A 24110-nucleotide genomic window follows, 5' to 3' on the forward strand; every position below is an offset into this window, starting at 1 on the left:
TAACGCTTTCTCTGAGGATGGGAAAATCCGCAACGGAGTAAGGGGAATTGAAAGGGCAGACGATTTGGCAGTGAAGGCCAGAGGTCTGCCGTCTATAAACTTGGTTAGACCGAAGCCTTTTGGGTCGACGCAGTCCGATTTAAAGGAGTGGGCGACGAATACGTATGCACGATTGTGGAACAGCGAAACGATAGGTAGGGCTGCGAAAATCCTATGGGGGCAACCAGATCGAGAGAAGACCAGGCTATTACTGAAAGGAAGCAAGAAGGAGTTCAGTATAGCTATTGGTATCATAACGGGACACATAGGACTGCGACCTCACTTATTTAAAATCGGTGCGGCAAGTAATAGCATGTGTAGGGCATGTGGGGAAGATGATGAGACGTTGCCGCATTTCCTTTGTCATTGCCCGGCTTTCGCGTCCAACTGATACAGGTACTTGGGTGGAGACACTATATCAGACATGAACCAACTTAGGGGAGTTGTATTGAAAACAATTAAGGATTTTGTAAATGGCACGGAATTCCTGACTTAAAATTTTATTTTTAGAGGTTACTTTATAGTTTTTTGAGGGCACAACAAGCCGATTACTGGCTTAGGTGTATGTCCATAGTGGCATGGGGCGGATTAATACCTGCACCCTCTTTGCAACCTAATCTAACCGCTTTGCTGTCATTAGCTGGAACAGAAGTCTCATTGTGTCCGTCATGACAGTTCACTGTCTTATCGGAAAACATGCTGACAGAGTAAAGGTTGCCAGCAACGATTTTTGCAGAAGCTGTGAGAACATCGAAATGGAAGAGACTGAAGAACACCTTCTGTGTGTGTGTCTCGTTCTGGCAATCAGAAGGAGTTCCACTTTAGGTTATTACTTCTTTGAGAAGCTGTCCGATTTAGCGGATGTGAACATTGGCAAGTTGTAGGGCTTTTTTATCCAATCTGGATAAAAAGTTCCTGTGGTATCACAATGGACGAAAACATCTAAGTGAGTCTAATGGCAGATTGCCATTTAAACCTAACCTAACCTAACCTGTCATTGAACTCAAACTTGAGTCGGACACCATTCAATGTGTGTGAGAAGTTTGCTTCTTAATCTCATGACATTTATTGATTGAAAACGGCAATCACAGCGCTGATGAAAGTTCTGTTCAAGAGCCAGGCACACAATGAGCGTCCCGGTTTGTTTGATTTCCGATGACTTTGATTTCCAACGCCTATAATGGAAGATTTTTTATTTATTTCTTTCTTATTCGATCGAGTTGGGGTAGGGGCTTCCCATTTGACTGGGCGTTTTTAAGAGATTCGCTTTCAGGTTGGCCATTGAATCATTGTCGATATTAAAAATCACAAGGGTCCCATTCAAACTTCCAATTTTGAAGTGTTTAGTTAAGATTAGCTTCCTTAAAAAACTCAGAATTACATAAACCCAAAAACCTTGTCTTCAATACTTCAATAGAAAATAAACTTCGTTTTCCATTGGGCATCCATTTTGCCACCTATTCTTGTTATGAGCCCCATTTGATTGTAGATGGTGCGGTAAATGTGTTTTTTAGACCATAAAATCCATCTGTTGCCGATTACAATGGCAACATTACCTACCTTCATCGTCTGCCTTTAAGTTCTGCAATCGCCAAATCGAATTATCCACTTTAGCAATTAACAATAAAAATCACATAATAACGAAATTGAAATCGAAATCGAAAAAAAAAACGTTAACCAAAAACCAAAATTGTTGTTAAGGACAAAGTCAATGTCAATTAGTTTTATAGCCTCTTTTTCGGTCATACGACGACGGCGGCGGCGTTGGCAGCGGCAGTTCCTGAGGCCATTGCTGCTGGCGTAGAGCACAACTTTGGCGTATGCCTAAGTTTGAGTTTTAAATGTAATTTGCTGGGAATTTACAATGAAAACCAAAAAAGAAGAAGTCAGAAGCAGCAGAAAACCATAGCTGTAGTACTAACGCTCCAAAAAAAAGACAAAGAATTGGTCATTCAAGAGAAGAAGCACCGAAAATGTGAACGCTAACCAGCGCATAGAAGCAACGAATTAAAAACTGTTTTGTTTTGTTTTTGTTTTTGTGTTGGCGTTAAATTCATTTAAGAAATACAAAACAAATAAATAAACAACAACAACAACAACAACGACAAGTAATAACAATTGTTGAACATTTGCCCAGTGGCCATTAATTGATTGTTGTTGTTTTTTTGTTTTGTTTTTCTTCTTTTTTGTTTTCCAAATTGTTGATGTCGCTCTTGACGCCTCTTCTGCTGCCATTGCAGCCAGCCGCTGCGGTCGACTTCATTGGCGTCATAGTCGCCGAAGTCGGTGTTTATTATCAGTACGTGACCAAAAGAACACCTCAAACTATTTGGCTGTAAACACACAAAACACCAACACCAAGTGTTGAACAATTATTTCGAAATTTTAAAACCAAAACTGAGCACATTTTAATTTGCCTGGCATGTCTTGATCTAAAGAAAACAACAACAACAACGACACAAACAATAACAAAACAATATAAATAATATTTTTTTTTTTAAACCTCCAACCACAAGTAAAACACAGTTTTGTTTTTTTTCTTTCCTATTAAACCAACAACTGAATATTAATTTGGAAATACCATCAATGATGACAAATTCAGTTCAGAAGTCTTAACAGAGGAAGTTATAAATATTAAATGCTATTTTCAAAAATAATTCAAAATAATAAATAGCAATAAAATTTTGCCATTAAATATTGGCTCTATTTTTGGAGAAACCAACGACACCTCAATGATTTATTTGAAAGAAAGTTTCGAACAGCAGTTGCTGTTGGAAGCAAAGTTGAGCAATTCGATATTCCTTTAAAGTGACCTAAACTCGTTATGCATCTTTCCCAATTGTAAGGAACCACTGAAGTTATTTGAGGTGGAGCTATTGTCTGTGTAGGCAATAAAACTCAACTCGACAGTTTTGTCAATTTTTATACCCTACACCACTACTGTGGTACAGGGTATTATAACTTAGTGAATTATTGGGTTGCCCAAAAAGTAATTGCGGATTTTTCATATAGTCAGCGTTAACAAATTTTTTCACAGCTTGTGACTGAATATATTTGATTAAAGTTCATTTTAAGTTTTATTAAAAATGCATTTACTTTCTTTTAAAAAATCCGCAATTACTTTTTGGGCAACCCAATAGTTTGCAACACCCCAAAGGAAGAGAGATAGACCCATTGACAAGTATATCGATCGACTCAGAAACACTTTATGATTCTAATTAGCTATGTCCGTCTGTCCGTCTGTCTGTCCGTCTGTCCATGTCAATTTGTGCACAAACTACAGGTCGCAATTTTCATCCGATCGTCTTCAAATTTGGTATGGGCGTGTTTTTCAGCCTAGAGACGAAGCCTGTTGAAATTGGAAAAAATCGGTTCAGATTTTGATATAGCTCCCATATATATGTTCGCCCGATTTGCAGTAATACTGCAATAAAATGATCATTTGTTAACCGATTTTCTCGAAATTTGGCATGGGCGTGTCTTTCGGCCTAGAGACGAAGCCTATTGAAATTGGAAAAAGTCGGTTCAGATTTGGATATAGCTCCCATATATATGTTCGCCCGATTTGCAGTAATACTGCAATAAAATGATCATTTGTTAACCGATTTTCTCGAAATTCGGCGTGGACGTGTTTTCCAGCCTAGAGACGAAGCCTATTGATATTGGAAAAAGTCGGTTCAGATTTGGAAATAGCTCCCATATATATGTTGTTCAAGAACTTAACCAGCGTGCATCAGAAAGACGTATCTGTGCCAAATTTCAGCTCAATATCTCAATTTTGGAAGGGTGTAGAGTGATTATAACAGACGAACGGACAGACGGATAGAGGGACAGACACACGGACATCGTTAAATCGTCTTAAAATTTTACGACGATCCGAAATATATTTTATTTTGTAGCCTAAATCGGTTAAGCCATATTTGATAACTGACAAATGTGCACAAAATATGCAAAAGATATGAAAAATATGCAAAATATGCAAAAATATGCAAAGTATGCGAATTCGTGCCATTGTAGCCTATGACGCTGAGCGCGACCGAATGCTGGCGAGAACATCGGACAAAGCGGTGTTTATCACCCCTTAATGTTGGCCACATGGTCATTTAAAGCCATGCATGGTTATTTAAAAAAATTTTCCCAGAGACGCGTCGCACTGCGGACTCGGCTATCAACAAAGATCCTCTAACATTGAGTTTAAACTTGAATCGAAAAACACTCATTGATGTGTGAGAATTTGCCCCTTCTCGGTTCCTGGTGGTATTGTTCTTCCTTAGGGTAATATTCTCATTAATGGAGGGATGGCACCTCAGACATTTCGACCCAAATATGGATATCAAATTCGTGCTGCACTTCACAATCCCTTTAATTTGAGCCCCATTTTGCCATGGTTGGTAAATATGAATCGTTTGGAGGGTGTTTTTGGGCTGGGGCGGCCACCGGCACTTTTCACTGAAAATAGATTTCAAATTCGTTCTTTATTACCAACGGAAATAAAGTTCAGTTTAGAGGGTACTTAAGGGCGTATCCCAAAACATAATGGGTCAAATAACCCATTTGACATATCTTTAGAAGGAAAAGAGCCACCTAGACTTGAATGCAAATTTTAATGTCATATTTGTAATCTACTTCCTAATACCTTTCATTTGAGTCCCATATAGCCAGGGTCGGCTAATATGCCCATTTGGGGGTGGGGCGACCTCCCATTACTTGGACCTAATGTTGTATGCCATATTTGTAATCTACTGCCTGATACTTTTCATTTGAGTCCCATATTGACATGAACTTCGAATATATCTCTTTAGAGGAGTTTTGGAGTTTGGGGGCCCGTTGAGTACTTGGACCCAAATTGTAATACCATATTCGTTTTCTGTTCTTCAACACCTTTCATTTGATACACTTATTGTGCTCATTGGACCACTTTCGGATATGGGTGGCGTTTTGGGGGTTAGGAGGAGGGTCCGCCTCCACCCGATATCTAACAAGTAAAAAGGCGTTAAGTTCGGCCGGGCCGAACTTTGGATACCCACCACCTCGGGTATATATGAAAACCAACTTTCATCAAAATTCGGTGAAAATTTCATACCTTATACTCATATACCTCATACCGATCCGAACTATATACAACACGGATGTCGAAAAGCCGAACATAAGTCACTTTGTCAAATTTCAGTGAAATCTGATTATAAATGCGCCTTTTATGGGCCCTAAACCTTAAATCGAGAGATCGGTCTATATGGCAGCTATATGCAAATCTGGACCGATCTGGGCAAAATTGAAGAAGGACGTCGAAGAGCCTAACCAAACTCACTGTGTCAAATTTCAGCGGCATCGGACAATAAATGCGTCTTTTATGGCCCCAAAACCTAAAACCTAGATATCGGTCTATATGGCAGCTATATCCAAATCTGGACCGATCTGTGCGATATTGCAGAAGTATGTCAAGGGGCTTAACTTAACTCACTGTTCCAAATTTCGGCGACATCGGACAATAAATGAGCGTTTTATGGGCCCAAAACCATAAATCAAGAAATCGGTCTATTTGGCGACTATATCCAAATCTGAACCGATCTGGACCAAATTGAAGAAATATGTCAAAGGGCCTAACACAACTCACTGTCCCAAATTTCAGCAAAATCGGATAATGAATGTGGCTTTTATGGGCCTTACACAATAAATCGGAGGATCAATCTATATGGCAGCTATATCCAAATCTGAATCGATCTAAGCCAAATTAACGAAGGATGTTGATGGGCCTAACACAATTCACTGTTCTGAATTTCATCAAAATCGGATAATAAATGTGGCTTTTGTGGGCCTAAGACCCTAAATCGGAGGATCGGTCTATATGGCAGCTATATCCAAATCTGAACCGATCTGGGCCAATTTAATGAAGGAATTCGAAGGGCCTAAGACAACTCACTGACCCAAATTTCAGCGAAATCGAATAACAAATGCGCATTTTATGGGCCTTAGACCCTAAATCGATGGATCAGTCTATATGGCAGCTATATCCAAATCTGGACCGATCTGTACCAAATTGATACAGGATGCCGAAGGGCCTAATACAACTCACTTTCCCAAATTTCAACAAAATCGGATAATAAATGTGGCTTTTATGGGCCTAAGACCCTAAATCGGCGGATCGGTCTATATGGGGGCTATATCAAGATATAGTCCGATATAGCCCATCTTCGAGCTTAACCTGCTTATGGACAAAAAAAGAATCTGTGCAAAATTTCAGCTCAATATCTCTATTTTTAAAGACTGTAGCGTGATTTCAACAGACAGACGGACAGACGGACGGACATGTCTAGATCGTCTTAGATTTTTACGCTGATCAAGAATGTATATACTTTATAGGGTCGGAAATGGATATTTCGATGTGTTGCAAACGGAATGACAAAATGAATATACCCCCATCCTTCGGTGGTGGGTATAAAAATTATATAGCCTATGTTTCCTTGCAGATCAACCTACAAAATCTATGAAAATTTTAAAAAATCGTTTCAGCTAAGTATCATATAGTCATAATGGGTTTAATGAGGTTTTTAAGGGATGGCGTGACCCCCTATACTTCGATCTGATTTTGTATGCCAGATTTGACGTCTACTCCCGAATACCTCTCATTTGAGCCCCATTTAGAAATGAACGTCCAATATGTCTGTTTGGGGGAATCCATCAAATCAGACTCAAATTTTGATTCTACTCTCCAATATCTTTCATTTGATACCTATATTGTCGCGATCGGTTCACTTTTGATTTTTGTCCGTCCCCCTTCCGATACCGAAAAATTATACAGTCTATGTTTCCTTCCAGACCAATCTACACAATATGCGATAATTTCGAGAAAATCGGTTCTGCCGTTTTTCAGACTATACGGAACAACCAAACCGAGTCCCATATATCCTTGATTGGCTTATGTGCGCGTTTTTGGGCGTTTTTGTGGGGGTGGGGTGACCCCCATACTTCGACTTGATTTTTTATGCCAGATTCGTTAACTACTCCCGCATACTTTTCATTTGATACCCATATTGTCCTAATCGGTCCACTTTTGATTTTAGGTGGTGTTTTTCGGGGTAACGGTGGAGGCTCCGCTCCCTTCCGTTATCAATAAATTATAAAGCCGATTTCTACTTCCTGACCATATTCGTAATCTACGAATACCTTTCATTTGAGTCCCATATTGTCATGATCTTCAAATAAACCTATTTTAAGGGGTTTGGGGGCTGGAGCGGCCTCCCAGGTACTTGGACCCAACTTTTATTATGAAATTCGTACTCTACTCTTGAATACCTTTCATTTAAGTCGCATATTGTCCCAATAGGTCCACTTTTATTTTTGGCTGGTACTTCTGAGGTAAGGAGGAGGGTCCGCCCCCAATGCGATATCAAAAAATTATATAGCCTATTGTTCCTTCCGGACCATTCCCCACAATCTGTGAAAATTTCAAAGAAATCGGTTTAGCCGTTTTTGAGTCTATACGGAGCAAACAAATGTACAAACCCACAAACAAATAAACAAACAAATAAACAAACAAACAAACAAACATACAAACACAAATTCATTTTATTGGGTTGCCTAAAAAGTAATTGCGGATTTTTTAAAAGAAAGTAAATGCATTTTTAATAAAACTTAGAATGAACTTTAATCAAATATACTTTTTTTACACTTTTTTTCTAAAGCAAGCTTAAATTAACAGCTGATAACTGACAGAAGAAAGAATGCAATTACAGAGTTACAAGCTATGAAAAAATTTGTCAACTCCGACTATATGAAAAATCCGCAATTACTCTTTTGAGCAACCCAATATATTTATGGATAGATATGAAGTTCTAAACCTAACCAATTGCTTGATCATTATCAGCAACGGCTTTCATTTCACTGATTGAAATAATAGTCTTCACTTTAAGGGTATACGTTCCCAAGTATCTAGCATTTCACTCCCTTCAATATATGACATTTAGCATGGCTTATTACGGCTGTAAAACCTCTTACAATTACAAGGGTGATTTGCACATTCTTTTGTAATTTCACTAAAGGTTTGCATAAGCTTCGCGTAGAGGCCTGTGGGGGGTTAAATTGGTTAAAAGATTAAAATTTCATAGCCTAATGGGTTTTTTTCATTGCCCTGGTGATATACGAATGTATTGACTTCCAAACAGCATTCTAGTCAATCGTCAATAAGTTGTGTGTGACTCATTCTTGGCTTATTTCCCAAACTGACTCTCTAATTATTACACAACATGCATGTGATGTCCCATCAACCAACCACCATAACAACCACAAATACAAACAAACACTCATACACACACCCACTCATACAGAGTTTGCATATCCTATTGTAAAGTTAATGTTGTTGCTTGAAATTGTTCGCAATGGCCTTATGAAAACACCCTCAACGCCATCCAACTACTAAATGGAAGAAGTAAAGCTGAGCAATGCAACAAAAGGACCACCCATTGCATTGCCTTGGGGGGGGGGGGGGGGGAATTTTCGTTTTTGTCCCCTCCACCTCATTAGGGCTAACAATGGAGAGTATTTAACTCCCTTTAGAGCATATGCGAGACCATACACGTCTTTGGTCTCCCCAAAGTTCATGGGTCTCTTTATATCAAAGGATTGGCACACAGAAGTTGTGGTATTTAGAAATCTAATCCGCTTTAAGGCATATTTGTTCAGTAGGCTTCATATGGCCTTTGGCTTGCTCGACAAGAGAGTATAAGGCTAAACTGGAAAATAAGGATTGTATAGAAAGTCAAGGGTTTTTTAAGAATTGTTATTTGCTAGTGTGAACATACTTAGATCATTAATTTCTAAATAATGGGGTTTAAGTAGTGGTATTTATATCTATGAAAATAAAGGCTAATGAGTGAGCAAGCAATGCCTTCCTGAACGCTGGCTCATATCGAAGGAAAGGCGAAAATTTAGTCGAATTGTTAAGTGGGGCCAGGCATCTCAAATTTGTTAGAAACTGCAGAAAAGATCACAAAATCAAAACCCCAATGTTTCTGCACCCTAATGTGATACCTGTCTACTTAAAAAAATTCGAACATGTCAATGTTGGCATGCAATTGTTTTCGTTACCTATTTTGTTTGTTTGTTTGAAAACATATGGACATGACATTGAATTCAATATTAAATGCATGTCCTTTAGAAAAGGACATGTTATACCCTCTGGCAAATCTATTATTTAAAGACGAAGATATAAAACAAACACACACACACTCAGGTTACGTAAATACATTTTAAATAAATATCAGAGAAATAGCAAAGAGAAATGAAAGATTGCTTAAGGAAATAAACAAGTAAAGGATTAACTGGGGTATAGATAAACAAGAAAAAAGGCTATATCCCAAATTGTGGCAAAATCGAACAATAAATGCGCCTTTCAATGGCCCCAAAACCTTAAATCGAGAGATCGGTCTATATGGCAGCTATATCCAAATCTGGACCGATCTGGACAAAATCGAAGAAGAATGTCGAAGGGCCTAACACAACTCACTGTGCCAAATATCGGTGACATCGGACAGTAAATGTGCCTTTTATGGGCCCAAAACCTCAAATCGAGAGATCGGTCTATATGGCAGCTATATCTAAATCCGGACCGATGTGGGCCGAGAATAGCCTAACACAACTCACTGTCCCGAATTTTTGGCGAAATCGAACAATAAATGCGCCTTTTATGGCCCCAAAACCTTAAATCGAGAGATCGGACTATATGACAGCTATAATCAAATCTGAACCGATCTATACCAAATTGCAGAAAGATGTCAAGGGGCCCAGCACAACTCACTGTCCCGAATTTCAGCAAAATCGGATAATAAAAGCACCTTTTATGGGCCCAAAACCTTAAATCGAGAGATCGGTCTATATGGCAGCTAAAGGGTGATTTTTTTGAGGTTAGGATTTTCATGCATTTGTATTTGACAGATCACGTGGGATTTCAGACATGGTGTCAAAGAGAAAGATGCTCAGTATGCTTTGACATTTCATCATGAATAGACTTACTAACGAGCAACGCTTGCAAACCATTGAATTTTATTATCAAAATCAGTGTTCGGTTCGAAATGTGTTCAAATTTTGACAAATTTTGTTCAGCGATGAGGCTCATTTCTGGTTGAATGGCTACGTAAATAAGCAAAATTGCCGCATTTGGAGTGAAGAGCAACCAGAAGCCGTTCAAGAACTACCCATGCATCCCGAAAAATGCACTGTTTGGTGTGGTTTGTACGCTGGTGGAATCATTGGACCGTATTTTTTCAAAGATGCTGTTGGACGCAACGTTACGGTGAATGAACACATTTCGAACCGAACACTGATTTTGGTAATAAAATTCAATGATTTGCAAGCGTTGCTCGTTAGTAAGTCTATTCATGATGAAATGTCAAAGCATACCGAGCATCTTTCTCTTTGACACCATGTCTGAAATCCCACGTGATCTGTCAAATACTAATGCATGAAAATCCTAACCTCAAAAAAATCACTCTTTATATGCAAATCTGAACCGATCTGGGCCAATTCGAAACATGATGTCGAGGGGCCTAACACAACTCACTGTCTCAAATTTCAGCAAAATCGGATAATAAATGTGGCTTTTATGGACCTAAGACCCTAAATCGGCGGATCGGTCTATATGGCAGCTATATCCAAATCTGGACCGATCTGAGCCAAATTAAAGAAGGATGTCCAGGGGCTGAACATAACTCACTGCCCTAAATTTCGGCGAAATCGAACAATAAATGCGCCTTTTATGGCCCCAAATCCTTAAATCGGGAGATCGGTCTATATGGCAGCTATATCCAAATCTGAACCGATCTGTACCAAATTGCAGAAAGATGTCAACGGGCTGAACATAGCTCACAGTCCCAAATTTCAGCAAAATCGGATAATAAATGTGGCTTTTATGGGCGCAAGACTCTAAATCGAGAGATCGGTCTATATGGCAGCTATATCCAAATCTGAACCGATCTGAACCAAATTGCAGAAAGATGTCAACGGGCTGAACATAACTCACTGTCCCAAATTTTGTCAAAATCGGACAATAAATGCGCCTTTTATGGGCGCAAAACCTTAAATTGAGAGATCGGTCTATATGGCAGCTATATCCAAATCTGAACAGATCTGGGCCATATTGCAAAAGTGTCTTCAGGGGCCTAATGCAACTCACTGTCTCAAATTTCAGCAAAATCGGATAATAAATGTGGCTTTTATGGGCGCAAGACCTTAAATCGAGAGGTCGGTCTATATGGCAGATATATCCAAATCTGTACCAATCTGTGCCATATAGCAAAGGTATGTCGAGGGACTTAACTTAATTCACTGTCCCAAATTTCAGCAAAATCGGATAATAAGTGTGACTTATATTGGCCTAAGATCCTAAATCGGCGGATCGGTCGAAATGACAGCTATATCCAAATCTGAACCGATCTGTGCCAAATTGCAGAGAGATTTTAAGGGGCCTAACACAACTCACTGTCCCAAATTTCAGCAAAATTGGATAAAAAATGTGGCTTTTATGGGCCTAAGACCCTAAATCGACGGATCGGTCTATATGACAGATATATCCAAATCTAGACCGATATGGTCCAAATTGCAGAAGGATGTCCAGGGACCTATCTCAATTCGCTGTCCAAAATTTCAGCAAAATCGGATAATAAATATGGCTTTTATGGACCTATGACCCTAAATCGAGAGATCGGTCTATATGGCATATATATTGCAATCTGGACAGATCTGGGGCAAATTAAAGAAAAATGTCCAGGGGCTTAACGCAACTCACTGTTTCAAATTTTGGTAAAATCGGAAAATAAATGCGGCTTTTATGGGCCTAAGACCTTAAATCGAGAGATCAGTCTATATGGCAGCTATATCCAAATCTGAACCGATCTGTACCAAATTGCAGAAAGATGTCAAGAGACTGAACATAACTCACTGTATCAAATTTTGTTACAATCGGACAATAAATGTGGCTTTTATGGGCGCAAGACCTTAAATCGAGAGATCGGACTATATGGCAGCTATATCCAAATCTAGACTGATCTGGTCCAAATTAAAGAAGAATATCCAGGGACCTATCTCAATTCACTGGCCCAAATTTCAGCAAAATCGGATAATAAATATGGCTTTTATGGACCTAAAACCCTAAATCGAGATATCGTTCTATATGGCGGATATATTAAAATCTGGACCGATCTGGGGCAAATTAAAGAAAAATTTCCAGGGTCTTAACGCAACTCACTGTCTCAAATTTTGGTAAAATCGGACAATAAATGTAGCTTTTTTGGGCCTAAGACCTTAAATCGAGAGATCAGTCTATATGGCAGCTATATCCAAATCTGAACCGATCTGTACCAAATTGCAGAAAGATGTCGAGGGGCTGACCATAACTCACTGTCCCAAATTTCAGCAGAATCGGATAATAAATGAGGCTTTTAGCTGCCTAAGACCCTAAATCGGCGGATCGGTCTATATGGGGGCTATATCAAGATACAGTCCGATATAGCCCATCAATGAGTGCAGTCCGATTCAAGTTTAAGCTCAATGATAAGGTGCCTCCTTTTTATTACCGAGTCCGAACGGCGTGTCGCAGTGCGTATTCTATTTGTCGTCTTAATACGTGTGTCACTGTAGCGCAGAGGTTAGCATGTCCGCCTATAACGCTGAACGCCTGGGTTCGAATCCTGGCGAGACTATCAGACAAAAATCTTCAGCGGTGGTTTTCCCCTCCTAATGCTGGTAACATTTGTGAGGTACTATGCCATGTAAAACTTCTCTCCAAAGAGGTGTCGCACTGCGGCACGCCGTTCGGACTCGGCTATAAAAAGGAGGCCCCTTATCGTTGAGCTTAAACTTGAATCGGACTGCACTCATTGATATGTGAGATATTTACCCCTGTTCCTTAGTGAAATGTTCATGGGAAAAATTTGGATATCTAAGTTAGGTTAGGTTGAAAAGAGGATGCGAATATTAATCCACCTCATGCCACTGTGGACATACACCTAAGCCAGTAATCAGCTTGTTGCTAAGAAGTAATCTCTAAGAAAGTAATCTCGAAGAAGAAAATCTAAGTTAGGAATTCCATGCTACTTTCAAAATCCTTTATTGTTTTCCATGCCACGCCCCTAAATTGGTTCATATCTGGAACTGAGTCCCCACCTAAGTACTGGTGTCTGTTTGGCCGCAAAAGCCGGGCAATGGCATAGGAAATGCTCAAAAGTCTCATCATCTTCCCAGCATGCCCAACACATGCTATCACTTGCCGCACCGAATTTGTAATTAGCTCGTACTCCTATGGGTCCCTTTATGATATCGAAAGCTTTATGACCTTCTGCTTACTTCCTTTCAGCAATAGCCTTGTCCTCTCATGATCCAGATCACCCCATAGGATTTTCGCCGTCCTACCGACTGTTTCGCTATTTCACAATGTTACATGCGTTCGTCGCCCACGCCTTTAACTCAGACTGCGACGTCCTGAAAGGCTTCGGGTTAACCAAGTTTATTGACTTCAGTCCTTTGGCCTTCACTGCCTGCTTTTTCATTCCCCCTCACTCCGCTATGACCCTGTAACCAAACGATGCGTATTTTGCCATCCTCAGAGAAGGCGTTAATCTCCTTCTTACACTCCAAGACTGTTCGTGTTCTTACCGTCCTGGTTGTTATTGCCCTGAAGGCCAGTTTACTGTCCGTCGGTAAGGATGTTCATACTTGTCGTCCTCGCGTGAAGACCACACCATCTCACGTATTCCGTGATCGTTCGGATCTTTGCCTGCTGGGCCGTATTATAGTCAGTCAGCCTTAAACAGATCTTAGTCCCTGGGTTCTCAATGTAGATCCCCATGCTCACTCTGTTCTCTAGCTTTGATCCATCCTTGTAATATGATCTTCCAGATGGCTATACCAGAGTTCCGTCAATCCAAGACTCTGTTTCTGGCAACAGTGTCTTGCACTCGACCTCAAGTGTCATTTCAGGTATCCGATCGGAAACCTCTTCCATTCCTTCCATGTTTCCTTTCGTCGCTTCGATATATACCACGATGGTAAAGGGTGATTTTTTTGAGGTTAGGATTTTCATGCATTAGTATTTGACAGATCACGTGGGATTTCAGACATGGTGTCAAAGAGAAAGATGCTCAGTATGCTTTGACATTTCATCATGAATAGACTTACTAACGAGCAACGCTTGCAAATCATTGAATTTTATTACCAAAATCAGTGTTCGGTTCGAAATGTGTTCAAATTTTGACAAATTTTGTTCAGCGATGAGGCTCATTTCTGGTTGAATGGCTACATAGTGTCCAACATCTGTGAGCCTTCTCAATACGCTCCTGAATGTGACACTTCCAATTCAGTTTCCTGTCCAAGATCACACCTAAGTATTTGACCTTGTCAGATTCAAAATCGGCTTATTGAGGAAACGTGGTGCGTTAAATTCGCCCACCTTCGTCTTCCTCGCGAACAGGCAGATATCAGTCTTCTCTGGGTTAACATTGTGACCTCTGGGTCTAGCCCAGTCATATGCTCGTTCGGATCCCTACCCCTTAGAAGTATTATAACATCGTCTGCGTAACAGACGGGTTCAAATCCCTCCTCTGGCAGCATTTGTAATAGGTCATTTATGGTGGTCACCTATAGGAGTGGCGATAAAACACCCTCCCTGTGGCGTGCCCTGTGCCACCTTCTCCCTTTTATTTATGTCATTGGGCCCGCAATTTATCCACCTGTTCCTTAACATATGGTTTATCCAGTCTCTAAGGACCGGGTCCACACGGTACTGGTCTAAGGATTGAATCAGTGTGTCGGTCCGCACATTGTTAAAAGTCCCCTCAATGTCAAAGCATACCGCCAGGGTGTAACTTTTGGCATCGAAGGATTCTTTTATTTTATGCACAACCTCGTGCAGGGTAGTCTCCACCGACCTTCCCTTGACATAGGCATGCAGGCACGTAAGGCTTATGGATCTGTAGGCCTTTGGTGTTGCATAACTTGCCTTGCCGGGCTTAGGTATACACACCACCCTTGGCTCCTGCCAGGCTTTCGGAGTATATGCAGGTCCTAGGCACGCCTTGAAAATATTGACCATATGGGGCACCAGATAGATGACCTCTTTCTCTCCCTTTTACTACTTGTACCACAGTAGCCTAATTTAAGGTCCCTTTAAATGGTTTAATTTCATATGGGCCTCTATAGAAAAGGAAAAAATCTCACAACAAGTAAAAGCACAGTTGTTGGGTATCATAACAAAACACGTCGTGCGAAATTCCATTTCAATCGGATAAGAATTGCGCCCTCTAGAGGCTCAAGAAGTCAAGACCCAAGATCGGTTTATTTGGCAGCTATATCAGGTTATTAACCGATTTGAACCATACTTGGCACAGTTGTTGGATATAATAACAAAACACGTCGTGCAAAATTTCATTTCCATCGGATAAGAATTTCGCACTCTAGATGCTCAAGAAGTCAAGACCCAAGATCGGTTTATATGGCAGCTATATCAGGTTATGGACCGATTTGAACCATACTTGGCACAGTTGTTTGATATCATAACAAAACACGTCGTGCAAAATTTCATTTCAATCGGATAAGAATTGCGCCCTCTAGAGGCTCAAGAAGTCAAGACCCAAGATCGGTTTATATGGCAGCTATATCAGGTTATGGACCGATATGGCCCATTTACAATACCAACCGACCTACACTAATAAGAAGTATTTTTGCAAAATTTCAAGCGGCTAGCTTTACTCCTTCGGAAGTTAGCGTGCTTTCGACAGACAGACAGACGGACGGACGGACGAACAGACGGACGGACGGACGGACGGACAGACGGACGGACATGGCTAGATCGACATAAAATCCATAATCCTATGGTGGAGGGTATAAAAATTTAAGATGGGAGTACCCATCTTAAATTTCCCTCTCTTGGAGTCAGGCCATGAAAATTATTTACTTGCCATTATATTTTGGCCATCATAACCATTCACAAAAAAAAAAATTGGTGTCAGATAAAATCAATGTTTAATATGCCAAGAATAAAAAAGAGACAACCCTTAAAAAAGCGTTCGAAATAAAAAGGAAAGTGGAAAAACCAATAGTGGTGGGAGAACCTTGACATGAAAACTTGCGAAAACCAAAAGAAGTGTAACAATCAAAAAGAAGCAAAGAAAAACAAATAAAATCGTGCTAAGTTTGGTCGGGCCGAATCTTATATACCCTCCACCATGGATCGCATTTGTCGAGTTCTTTTCCCGGTGTCTTTCCATAGGCAAAAAATGAATAAAAGAAAACATTTGTTCTGCTATTAGAGCGATATCAAGATATGGTCCGATTCGGACCACAATTAAATTATATGTTGGAGACCTGTGTAAAATGTCAGCCAATTCGAATAAGAATTGCGCCCTCTAGGGGCTCAATATGTCAAGACCCAAGATTGGTTTATATGGCAGCTATATCAGGTTATCGACCTATTTGAACCATACTTGGCACAGTTGTTGAAAGTCATAGCAAAATATGTCGTGCACAATTTCAACCAAATCGGATAAGAATTACGCCCTCTAGAGGCTCAAGAAGTCAAGAACCAAGATCGGTTTATATGGCATCTATATCAGGTTATGGTCCGATTTGAACCATACTTGGCACAGTTGTTAGATATCATAACAAAATAACTCGTGCAAAATTTCACTAAAATCGGATAAGAATTGCGCCCTCTAGAGGCTCAAGAAGTCAAAACCCCAGATCGGTTTATATAGCAGCTATATCAGGTTATGAACCGATTTGAGCCATACTTGGCACAGTTGTTAAATATCAAAACAAAACATGTCGTGCAAAACTTCATTAAAATCGGACCGATTTGAACCATACTTGGCACAGTTGTTGGATATCGTAACAAAATAATTCGTGCAAAATTTCATTCCAATCGGATGAGAATTGCGCCCTCTAGAGGCTCAAGAAGTCAAGACCCAAGATTGGTTTATATGGCAGCTATATCAGTTCTTGAAAGTCATAGCAAAACATGACGTGCACAATTTCAGCCAAATCGAATAAGAATTGCGCCCTCTAGGGGCTCAAGAAGTCAAGACCCAAGATCGGTGTATGTGGCAGCTATATCAAAACATGGACCGATAGAGCCCATTTACAATCCCAACCGACCTAAACTAATAAGAAGTATTTGTGCAAAATTTCAAGCGGCTAGCTTATCTCGTTCGAAAGTTAGATATTTCGACTTTAGGTAAGATTTCATAGAAATTTTGACTTTAGGTAAAATTTCATGGAAATTTTGTCTTTAGGTAAAATTTCATAGAAATTTTGTCTTTAGGTAAAATTTCATAGAAATTTTGTCTTTAGGTAAAATTTCATGGAAATTTTGTCTTTAGGTAAAATTTCATAGAAATTTTGTCTTTAGGTAAAATTTCATAGAAATTTTGTCTTTAGGTAAAATTTCATAGAAATTTTGACTTTAGGTAAAATTTCATAGAAATTTTGTCTTTAGGTAAAATTTCATAGAAATTTTGTCTTTAGGTAAAATTTCATAGAAGTCAAGACCCAAGACCGGTTTATATGGCAGCTATATCAAAACATGGACCGATAGAGCCCATTTACAATCCCAACCGTCCCACACTAATAAGAAGTGCAAAATTTCAAGCGGCTAGCTTATCTCCTTCGACAGACAGATGGACGGACGGACAGACGGCCGGACAGACAGACGGACGGACTGACAGAGGGACGGACATGGCTATATCGACTTAAAATGACATGACGATCAAGAATATATGAGGTCTCAGACGCATATTTCGAGGTGTTACAAACAGAATGACGAAATTAGTATACCCCATCCTATGGTGTAGGGTATAAAAATGAACATTGTGATATACAAATCATGAACACAACATGGCCAGAGAAAAATAGTCATTAAAGCATTTTTGTTTAATATTTCAAAGGAAGCTATCAGTTTGGAAAATTTTAAGCCATTTTTCAATTTTTTTCTTTAAATTTTGTTAAATTTCCCACTAATCATTCATGGAGTGATAAAAATGTTTTGTCGCCTTATGTCGTGTAAAAAAGAAAACAAAACACATTTTTCTTGTTAAAATCTCTTGAAGAAAAAAAAAACAACTCAAAAAGCTTTCAACGCCACATTTGCATATGTGGTCCAATTTTTATGGTCACAAGGGCACCAGAACCAATGGCTAAAGATTGAGAGTGGGCTAAGGAAGGGCTAAATTGACAGCCGGAATATTAAAATGACATGGTGATGAACATTTCTCATTCATTTCTAGCGGAAGTCTATGGGGATGGCGATCAACCTCAACATCCTCATCATCATCGTTTCAGGCTACATTAGCTTCCATTACCATATGTTGTCAAATTGATAGTTTGGCATATGTCAAAAAATGAATTTAGTTCTATGCAATCTCCTGCTGGCTTTTTGATGTTTAAAGTCCTACAGGCCAAGTAATGACTTAAGTCATAAACCTCAAATACCAGTGTCACCGTTATCAATGTCATGCGATGTCATGCACCATCACCCATCCACAAACACCACCACCACCTCCACCCACACCACCACCACCACCTACACCACCACCAACACCGCCTCCATCACCATTGCCATCAATTGAATTTTTCTAGGGCTTTATGACTCAAGTTTTTTCTTTTCTGCTTTTCTCTGTTTCATTTCCGTACCAGTTTTAGTTTCCCAAGCCATGCAAATGAATCAAATGTAAATTTTAACAAAATGAAAAAAAAAAATAGAAAAAGTTGTGTGGCCCATGGGGGGATCGAACCCGCGACCTTCGCGTTATTAGCACGACGCTCTAACCAACTGAGCTAATGGGCCTCGTTAGTTTGCTGCATTGTTGATAGTATGGCAAATCACATGAATAAATCATTGCAGCAATGGTGATTGAATGAAAACAACCACAAAAGGGTTGATAAGAATTTTCTATGTATAAATAGAACTGTTTTTCCCCTATTAATGATGGCCATTGATAAATACTAATTTTTAAAATAAATTTTAAATAACTCAGATTGAAAAAAAAAAAAACTTATGACGCACTGTGGTCGTAGATACTTTAGAGAACATTTCTTTAATGTTGTCTTAACAAAAAAAATATGGAAAATAATGACCGTGTTAACAAAACTTAATGAAGCCTTAACAAGTAAAAGCGTGCTAAGTTCGGCCGGGCCGAATCTTATATACCCTCCACCACAGATCGCATTTGTCGAGTTCTTTTCCCGATATCTCTTTTTAGGCAAACAAAGGATAAAAGAAAAGAATTGATTTAATATTGGGGCTATATCAAGCTATGGTCCGATTTGGAACATAATTGAACTGAATGCGAATGAGAGACATAGTAGTCCTTGAGTAAAATATCAACCAATTCGAGTAAGAATTGCGCCCTTTAGGGGCTCAAGCAGTAAAAAAAGAGAGATCGGTTTGTATGGCAGCTGTATCAGGCTATAGACCGATTCTGTACATATATGACACATATGTTGAAGGTCATGGGAGAAAACGTTGTGCAAAATTTCAGCCAAATCGGATAATAATTACACCCTCTGGAGGCTTAAAAAATCAAGATCCCATATTGGTTTAAATGGCAGCTATATCAGGTTATGGACCGATTCGGAACCATATTTGACACAGTTGTTAAAAGTCATAATAAAACACCTCATGCAAAATTTCAGCCAAATTTAATAAGAACTGCGCCCTCTAGTGGCTCAAGAAGTCAAGACCCCAGATGGGTTTATGTGACAGCTGTATTAGGCTAAAAACCAGTTTGAACCATACTTTGCACAGTTGTTGGATGTCATACCAAAACACCTCCTGCAAAATTTCAGCCAAATCGGCTAAGAATTGCGCCCTCTAGAGGCTCAAAAAGTCAAGACCCCAGATCGGTTTATATAACAGCTATATCAGGTCATGAACCGATTTGAACCATACTTAACACAATTGTGGGAAGTTATAACGAAACATGTCATGCCGAATTTCAGCCAAATCGGATAGGAATTGCGCCCTCTAGAGGCTTAAGAAGTCAATGCGCCAGATCGGCTTATATGGCAGCTATATCAGGCTATAAATCGATTACACCATACTTTACACAGTTATTGGAAGTCATTACTTAACACCTCCTGCAAAATTTCAGCCAAATCGGATAGGAATTGCGCCCTCTTGAGGCTCAAGAAGACAACACCCCAGATCTGTTAATATGACACCTATATCAGGTCATGATTTGAGCCATATTAAGCTCAATTGGGGGAAGTTGTAACGAAACATGGCATGCAAAATTTCAGCCAAATCGAAAAAGAACTGCGCCCTCTAGTGGCTCAAGAAGTTAAGATTTAAGATCGGTTTCTATGGCAGCTATATAGATCGGTTCAGATTTGGATATAGCTGCCATATAGACCGATCTCTCGATTTAAGGTTTTGGGCCCATAAAATGCGCATTTATTGTTCGATTTTGCCGAAATTTGGGACTGTGGGTTAAGTTAAGCCCTTTGATGTTCTACTTCAATTTGGCCTAGATGGGTCCACATTTGGATATAGCTGCCATATAGACCGATCCGCCGATTTAGGGTCTTAGGCCCATAAAAGCCACATTTTTTATCCGATTTTGCTGAAATTTGAGACAGTGAGTTGTGTTGGGCCCTTCGATACCCGTCATTAATTTGGCTCAGATCGGTTCAGTTTTTGATATAGCTGCCATATAGACCGATCTCTTGATTTAAGGTTTTGGGCCCATAAAAGTCGCATTTATTGTCCGATATCACCGAAATTTGGGACAGTGGGTTAAGTTAAGCCCCTCGATATATTTCTGCAATATGGCACAGATCGGTTCAGATTTGGATATAGCTGCCATATAGTCCGATCTCTCGATTTAAGGTTTTGGGCCCATAAAAGGCGCATTTATTGTCCGATGTCGCCAAAATTTCGGACAGTGAGTTAAGTTAAGCCCCTAGAAACACTTTTGTAATATGGCACAGATCGGTGCAGATTTGAATATAGGTGCCATATAGACCGATCTCTGGATTTAAGGTTTTTTTTTTTTTTTTTTTTTTTTTTTTTTTTTTTCACTTTATTAATAATCTCAAAGCCATTTTGGCCAAATTGATTACAAAGAAATATATAATGGCACAATATAACTAAATACTTATATCTACAAACGTATATAAATTAAAAATATTTTACTACTCTATCATGGATTTGAATTGTTTCCCCCATAAACATATCACTTAATTCTTTACCCATTATCAACAGTCAAGACGATAAAAGAGTTAGCATTTTCATTTTAAAGTTAGAAATTGAAAGTTCAAAGTGTCTTTCAGAGTATGGTAAAAAAGTATTCCAGATGCGACAAACTCGTACTTGAAAGGAACGTTGCATGATTAAGGAATTAAACCGTGGACAAATTAGAGAATGGGATCTTGAAGAAAGTCCAAAAGAGAAAAGAGTTGTCAAATATGTAGGAAAACCAAGCTTTGTTGCCTTATAAAACATAATAATTACACGTAGCTTTATAAAATTGCTGAAAGTGCAGCCCAAAAAGTCAAAAACATATGGAGTTACATGATCGTACGCATGCAGCCCATAAACATATCGGATAACTCTGTTAAAATATCTCTCTAAACGTATAATGTTAGAAGCACTTGTTCCAGAATATACTTCAATGCCATAAGATATCAAAGGCATCAGAAGAGAACGTGCTAACAGCTTACGTATTTTTAGTGGCATATATCCGTTAATGCTGTAAAGCTTGCGTAGACCGAAAGTTAAATTTGACAAAACCTTATTAATGTGGACATCGAAACTTAGTCTATTATCTATATAGAAACCCAATGTCTTTATCGAGCTGACATATTCCAGCATTTCATTCCTTATTACAACACCTGGAATATAACTTCCACTATAGTTAAAAACCATTGCCTTAGATTTTAATATATTTAGAACTATAAAATTATCAGCACACCAAGTCTCAATATTATTCAATGTGGTCTGAAGTCTTGCTATCAGTTCCCTAGTATTATCTCTTCCTGCAGACACAAGCAATTGAAAATCGTCGGCATACATGTGTCCAACAACGCCATGTAAAGTATCGAATATATCATTGACATACATACTAAAAAATAAAGGTCCCAATACTGACCCTTGAGGTACCCCCCTGACAACTTCTCTTGTTGAAGACAAAGCATTACCAGCTTGTACAAATTGTCTACGAGAGGAAAGAAATGATGCAATAAGCGAACAAGCTGTTTTGGAAAAGGAAAAAATTGAAAATAATTTGTTCAACAAGAGTTCATGACAGACGGATTCAAAGGCTCTACTCAAGTCCAAAGTTACTAAGATCGAAACAGATTTATTATCAATATTCCTTCTCACTTCATCCATTAAACTTGCCATCAGTGTTGTTGTGCTAAAGTGTCTCTTAAAGCCAGATTGAAAATTTGAAAATAATCTTGTTACAGTTTGACTAGCAACAATCTGTCTATTCAATAAAATCTCAAAGATCTTGGAGAACACCGGTAGAATGCTAATGGGCCTAAAGTCGCTTGGCGTTGTCGGTCTGCTAATTTTTGGTATGGGCACTACCCTTGCAATTTTCCAAGCATCTGGATAGGAGGAAGTCATCAGTATATTATTGAATAAGTGTACAATTAATCTTGAAATGAGAGGAAATATCAATCTTAAAAATCTTATTGGAACCCCATCAACTCCAACAGCGTTAGATTTAATTGAATTCAACGCATTCCACACATCTGTCTCATCCACTGGATGAAAATCAAATTCATTTAGCGGCCTCTCACCACTATAATTAACATGCATTAACCTTGGGGCACCACTAGGTGGCGGTAACAAAAAGTGAATATTACATCCCTCAACGTCCACATCATTATCAGCAAGATTACGTGAACTATTGCCGTTCGCACCTAAGTTCTTAAGTTGTTTCCATGTTTGGGACTGCGTAGTAGATTGAAATAATTCGGTAAAAAATATGCCTCTACGTTTCCGTATTATACGTTTGGCTCTATTCCTGTATTTACAATACACACGCCAACGTCCTTCGGTTCTATCTTCCAAAAAACCTCTAAAGGCCAAATCTCTTTGCTCTTGTGCGCTTTGGATTTCGAAAGCCCTCATCCAGTTAGCTGTTTGTTTCTTCTTATACAGCTTCTGGGGGATATGCCTATCATATAATTCCAATACCAACGCATTCATAAAGACAGTCTGATAATTTACATCAGTTGTACTATACATTCCACTCAGATCCATCATATTCACATCTCTAGCGCAATTTTCAAAATTAAACGAGCTATAGTCCCTAATGAATCTTGACTCGGTATCGGCGGTGGTTGGAATATTAAGAGATAAACAAATCAAAGCATGGTTGGAATTTAGGGCTGGAAATTGGAACTGCATACTCTTTTCAATTAAACTTGAATTTGACAGTAGATAATAGTCCAATAGAGAACATCTTTGGGAGCCTATGCTGAAATGTGTAGGTGATACATTGTGTATGATATCTAGTCCCATTCTACTACACAATTCTCTCATTCGAATACCATTCTCAAACAAATTTACGTTGAAGTCACCCATAATTACCACCCTTTCATACCTAGCTGTGTACTCTGCCAACAATGTTTCACAACTATCAATTCCACCATGAGGCAAATACAGAACACCAACTAATATTTTAGATTCGCCAGTACCTCCAATTTCAACAAATATACCCTCAGATATACCTTCATCCATAATCTCATACACTACTCTTGATTTAAGCGCGTTGTTAACATATACACAGACACCTCCTCCTCTTTGTACCAACCTATCACTTCTATAAACACGATATCCATCTATGTGAACAGCTGCATCTGAAATTGAAGCATTCAGCCATGTCTCCGATACACCGATGACTTGAAAGATTTTATCTTCAAATAGACTACGTATCTCTTCTAGTTTAGTTGAGTTCGATCTTGGGGCTATGCTTTGTGCGTTTAAGTGTATTGCATTAAAATGAGCTGGATTTAAGTTTAAATTACCAATCTCGTTTTTGTTGATTATGGGTCCAAGATTATCATTAATCATAACA

General features: G+C 39.1%; 2 protein-coding genes and 1 non-coding gene across 6 annotated transcripts in view; 1 reads left to right on the forward strand and 2 right to left on the reverse strand.

Annotated features, from left to right (window-relative positions):
• The window catches only part of LOC106085694 (Ca(2+)/calmodulin-responsive adenylate cyclase), a 374401-nt gene that overhangs the window by 175480 nt on the left and 174811 nt on the right, over positions 1-24110 (forward strand). The gene's annotated exons all lie outside the window — the stretch shown is intronic.
• On the reverse strand, positions 1754-24106 carry LOC131996900 (uncharacterized). Its single transcript, XM_059367094.1, has 3 exons — positions 22348-24106; positions 21742-22272; positions 1754-1863 (listed from the first exon to the last, which is right to left on the reverse strand). The coding sequence occupies exons 1-3, from the start codon at positions 24104-24106 to the stop codon at positions 1754-1756; spliced, it is 2400 nt and encodes a 799-aa protein (XP_059223077.1).
• On the reverse strand, positions 18792-18865 carry Trnai-aau (transfer RNA isoleucine (anticodon AAU)). Its single transcript has one exon. It is a non-coding gene; the product is annotated as a tRNA-Ile (tRNA).

This window comes from Stomoxys calcitrans, chromosome 4 (assembly GCF_963082655.1).
Source record: "Stomoxys calcitrans chromosome 4, idStoCalc2.1, whole genome shotgun sequence".
Taxonomy (NCBI): domain Eukaryota; kingdom Metazoa; phylum Arthropoda; class Insecta; order Diptera; family Muscidae; genus Stomoxys; species Stomoxys calcitrans.

What these genes read in the sequence shown, in the direction of transcription:
- LOC131996900 (XM_059367094.1), bottom strand. Translation starts at nt 24,106, where the DNA reads ATGATTAATGATAATCTTGGACCCATAATCAACAAAAACGAGATTGGT. An exon ending in CTTAGTAACTTTGGACTTGA is followed by an intron (nt 22,273 to 22,347) that starts GTAGAGCCTTTG and finishes TTTCCAAAACAG; the next exon opens with CTTGTTCGCTTATTGCATCA. An exon ending in ATATATGCCACTAAAAATAC is followed by an intron (nt 1,864 to 21,741) that starts GTAAGCTGTTAG and finishes ACTCAAACTTAG; the next exon opens with GCATACGCCAAAGTTGTGCT.